Here is a 4,634-nt window from a genome sequence, read left to right as displayed (position 1 = left end):
TTGCTGCAATGTTGCTAAAATATTGCAGTAATATATTTCATATTTTTGTTACTGCAATGTTTCTGTGCTGTACGGATCGAAATGTTTGTTTCTTTAAATAAAAACATATCATAATTTATATGATTTAATAATAAATAATTTATTTACATTTGAATTAAACGAACAACCAGCAATCGATAGTTCTCAGTTCTCTTTTGTCTACAAATTATTTTAATATGAATTTTCAAAAAGTTCGTATGATTAGTTCAACTACAATTGAATAATAAGGCTATGTAATGAGCAATATATATGTTTATATTAATATAATTCTACTACATCATTAAATCTAATTAAAGTTCCTGAGTAGTCACTTCAGCTATATAGCATCATGATGTCAATAGCAAGAAATGATACGTTATTTTCTTGCATTTGTAAGTAAATAAAGAAAATTTGGATGAAATGAAATGATAAGATTACTTTAAAATACTTGTAAAAATGGACGAAGACTCTCCTTATCTCTCCTGATAGTAAAGAGTCGAAAAAGACTTGGTGAAATGAAAATAGGTTACGCATGCGCATTAAATAAAAACTAGTAAATGCACTTTATGTACTTTTTACTATTTATTGATTGTCAAGAGAGATAAGGATAATTTTCCATTTTTACGAGTATTTTAAAGTGATCTCATCATTTCATTTCATCCAAATTCTCTTAAATTTATTTACAAATGGCAAGAAAAATGAACGTCGCTGACGACATATCTCTCCCTTATGATATCACGATTTATGGCTGGAATGAGTACTCAGGAGCCTTAAATCTAAAACGTTTCGATTTTTACTTAGTCTTTTTCAATTATTCTGTTATCTTACCATATGTTAATACATATATTGATTAATTGTTAAATTTTGATAAGAAACGCATATATTGACGTTATTAGACTCGCATTTTCGAACTTATTCGTTTATTGAGTCCATGTGTGAAACCGAATTTTCGAAACTTGTCGTAGAATATAAATTATTTTAAATCTAACGATCTTTCAACTTAATAAAATAATATTCTTGGATAATGTAGATAGCGAAGTGTCTTCCTTTTTGCTGCGCGCCGCTGTTTTCGAATAAGGTGTGATGGGCCATGCTATGAATTCGCGCGGCATGGCGTCACCGCGCATTGGCTTAGACGTTTTATTATTTAATTCAAAAACTACAGCGAATATCTCAAAATATATAAGACTTTTTTGTTTCTCTTGATCCTTAATGCGACTCCTATCCCATTTCTGAGACCCTGTATATGTCCTTTTATACCAATATAGATTAACTTTAATCAGTTTAATTTATTTTTTATTTTGTTGCTATGAATTAGAAATTCTATGAATTAGAAAAAGATAAAGAGTAAATTAAACAAAGATTAAAATTAATCTACATTAATAGAAAAGAACAATAATAAGATATAAATAACGATTACCCAAGAACCATATTAAAACATAAAAGTTATAATAATATCATAAGGATATTTGTCATTTGTAAGTTCATTTTTAAGTATCAAATGTGAATCATAATGACATCTTATGATATTATTATGAGTTAATTATGATTTTGCTCTCTACTTAGGTTTTTCTTTGTCTCGAGAAAATAATGAATAAATATCAATGATAAATAAATATATATTATCACATTGTTTTTGCATTCTCCGCATCAGATTGCTGCAAGTAGCCGTGCTGGATCGGAACGAGAATTTCACGGATTCGGACATCCACTTGATTTTCAGTATGCTAACCGGCAGTGCGACCGGTTATAAAACTCTGTTCAACTTCTTGCTCGATCACTGGTATACCGTAAAAGAGCAATTCGAGAACAAGACCTTCCTCTGGGATGGCATCGTCAATTTTGCCACGTCGTCGTTCAACACGCAGGAGGGTTATGATAAGGTGAGCAAGCTATACATGGATCATCAGGACGAATTTGAGTCAGCGGATGCCATCATCAAGAAAGCACTTAAGATCATTAATCAGGAAACTAAATGGAACGAGGAGAACGTGCCTGTGATCGATAATTGGCTCATGAAAAATCTATCTAAAGAAGACCTAGAAGCGATCGCGCCTTCGACATCCCCATCTTCTATTCTTTCCACAACGAATATACCGACAACGATCAAACAGCTAGACACGGAAATCCGATTTCACGGATGAATAAACGGACTCGAGTCCGGCGTTCCCGATAGAATATAATCTATATCTTCTCAATTGCTTCGAAGTATCAGATTTCTTTTCTCAATCATAATTATAGTGGAATGTTTTCTTGCTTGACAAACATAAGTAGAGAGATAGCGTCGTATAGTAACTTCGCTCCCTTATATATAATTTTTATTAAAATTTTTAATGTGTTATAGCAATAAATCTTAAATCAAACATGCTGCAAGAAAAACTCGAATGATTGGAAGACGTAAGACGTGACAGCGTGATTAAAATGCGACGAATGTAACAATTTTTCCATCCCCTCTCTATCCTTCTGTAGATGCAACTTAAAAAAAGCCGATTTCGAAAAAATGTATTATATATTTAAATGTCTATTTTTTGTAAAACAAATAAAAATCACTCTCGTGACACATTTATTCTCCAGACAAATGAAATGTTTCTCAGGAAAAAAAATATATAAAAATCGCTCATAATTAAGACATAATTTAAGTTAAGATTTATATACACATAATGTGAAGTTTATCTCTCTCAATGAATAAAATTAATATTATATATTAGGGCTTTGTTAACGTACAATATTAATGTATATTATACATTAACGTATAATATACATTTTATTTATTTAATCAGCAATTATGTGTATTTAATATATGTTAGGAAAAAAAATACTTTGTAGTCATAAATTTATATAAATCTATAACAATGAATACAATATATACATATAAATATTATTAATATCACACAATCGCATTTCCATAATTTGGGACAAAAATACGTATAAAAAGTCACAAGATTTATATTTTATATGATTATACAAAGGAGAAACTTATTCGCACTAAATTCATATTAGAATGATTAAATTTATATTTTACTGATTTATTGATGTTAATATATTAATTTATTATAAATAATAAAAGGCTAGTGAGTCAAGCTGGTTATTCGTGCTTATAATATTATTTAATGTATAAAATAAAAATTATTAAGTATAAACATATGTTTCAACCCTTTACACTGGGTCATCCTCAGTGTACAATTTATAACGTACAAAAATAAAAAATAAAAATAATCGTCAAAACCACATTTATTTATTATATAACAAAAGATTTTATATAAACAATAACATATAATATAGATTTTCGATGATTATTTTTATTTTTATTTTTTGTATGTTATAAATTGTTATAAGAACTGAGAATGACCCAATATAAAGGATCAAACATATTTATACTTAAATAATTTTTATTTTGCATATTAAATAATATTATAAGCACGAATAACCAGCTTAGCCTTTATTATTTTATATTGAATTTTTATTCCAAAGAACCAATTTTTGTATCTTAATTAATATATTAATTTATATTTTGCATGGTTCTTCATTTAATTAAATATGATTAAGGCCCGATTGCATCAACATTACTTTGATTTTAAGTGAGCTTAAAATTCTCTCTGTCTCTTTTTCACTTTAAAACGAGACTGAGAGAGTTTTAAGTTTCGCTTAAAGTCAAAGTAACGTTGATGCAATTGGGCCTAAGGCCCGTATTAAGATTAATCATAAAGGTTAATCATAATTACGCAAATAGAAATTATACTTACAGTTTTATTCGATTTATTAATTAACTATATTAATTACACATCCAATTTTGAGTTTCAGCTTGTCAGCTTGTGTTATAAATAAAATTATTAAATCCGATCTAAAGAATAATTATTTAAAATAATTTTAAAAAATTATTTAGTAAAATAAGGTTATATCCAAAACGTAATTTAAAAATACACTTTCATATTTTCGTGACAATTAATAAAAAATCACAGAGAGAATTGAATGACACAATATAATATAAAAAATCATATCTGCAAGTTGACTCAATTAACTATTATTTTATATATACGTTGAAACAAAGAATTTCATGTATTCTAATAAAATGTAGAGTAATTAATGGCTGTAATTTTAATCACTCAAAAAAAGAAACATTTATTTAAAGAAATTAAAAGATTCCATTTTGTGTTTTTTAGCATTGATACCAGAATTATTTTGATTCCGCATTGCAGTCGGTGACTTAAAAATCGATAAAATGGTCGAAATTAATGCAGTTGTATTAATTTAATGTGGAACGAGATTATAATATTTTATTTAATTATACGAGAAAATGCATTATAATCGAATTAAAACTCAAAGAGTTAAAACTCAAAGTAAGTTGATCTAACAAATTTGTATCACTTGTAGACCTTTTATTATTCTTGGATTCCAACTTCGAGTTTTTATATCTGTCCAATTTTTAATTTTCGATTTCAACTTACCATCTTATTTGGGGAAATATATTATAGGGGAAATATATAGTAGGCAAATCAATCAAAGTTTCATTTTCTTTGATATTATTCATCAATTTAATTAGTAGTTTAATATCTCCTTCCTTTTCCTCGTTATAAATTTCTTCAAACCATTTTTTTCAAGGTTTTAATTGACAAAGT

At 27.4% G+C, this 4,634-nt stretch overlaps 1 protein-coding gene across 4 annotated transcripts in view; it reads left to right on the top strand.

Moving 5' to 3' along the window:
* The window catches only part of LOC108685268 (aminopeptidase N), a 23,692-nt gene extending 20,786 nt beyond the window's left edge, over window positions 1-2,906 (top strand). For all 4 annotated transcript variants that reach the window (XM_018189980.1, XM_018189978.1, XM_018189977.1 and 1 more), the window contains exon 15: window positions 1,673-2,906. In XM_018189980.1, coding sequence (XP_018045469.1) covers window positions 1,673-2,162 — 490 coding nt within the window. In that variant the 3' untranslated portion in view covers window positions 2,163-2,906. The remainder of the gene's footprint in view (window positions 1-1,672) is intronic.
* The last annotated feature ends 1,728 nt before the right edge of the window (window positions 2,907-4,634 follow it).

Source organism: Atta colombica, unplaced genomic scaffold (assembly GCF_001594045.1).
Source record: "Atta colombica isolate Treedump-2 unplaced genomic scaffold, Acol1.0 scaffold15, whole genome shotgun sequence".
Lineage (NCBI taxonomy): Eukaryota > Metazoa > Arthropoda > Insecta > Hymenoptera > Formicidae > Atta > Atta colombica.
Note: the sequence above shows the minus strand (reverse complement) of the source record. Positions and strands in the feature narration are given on the sequence as shown.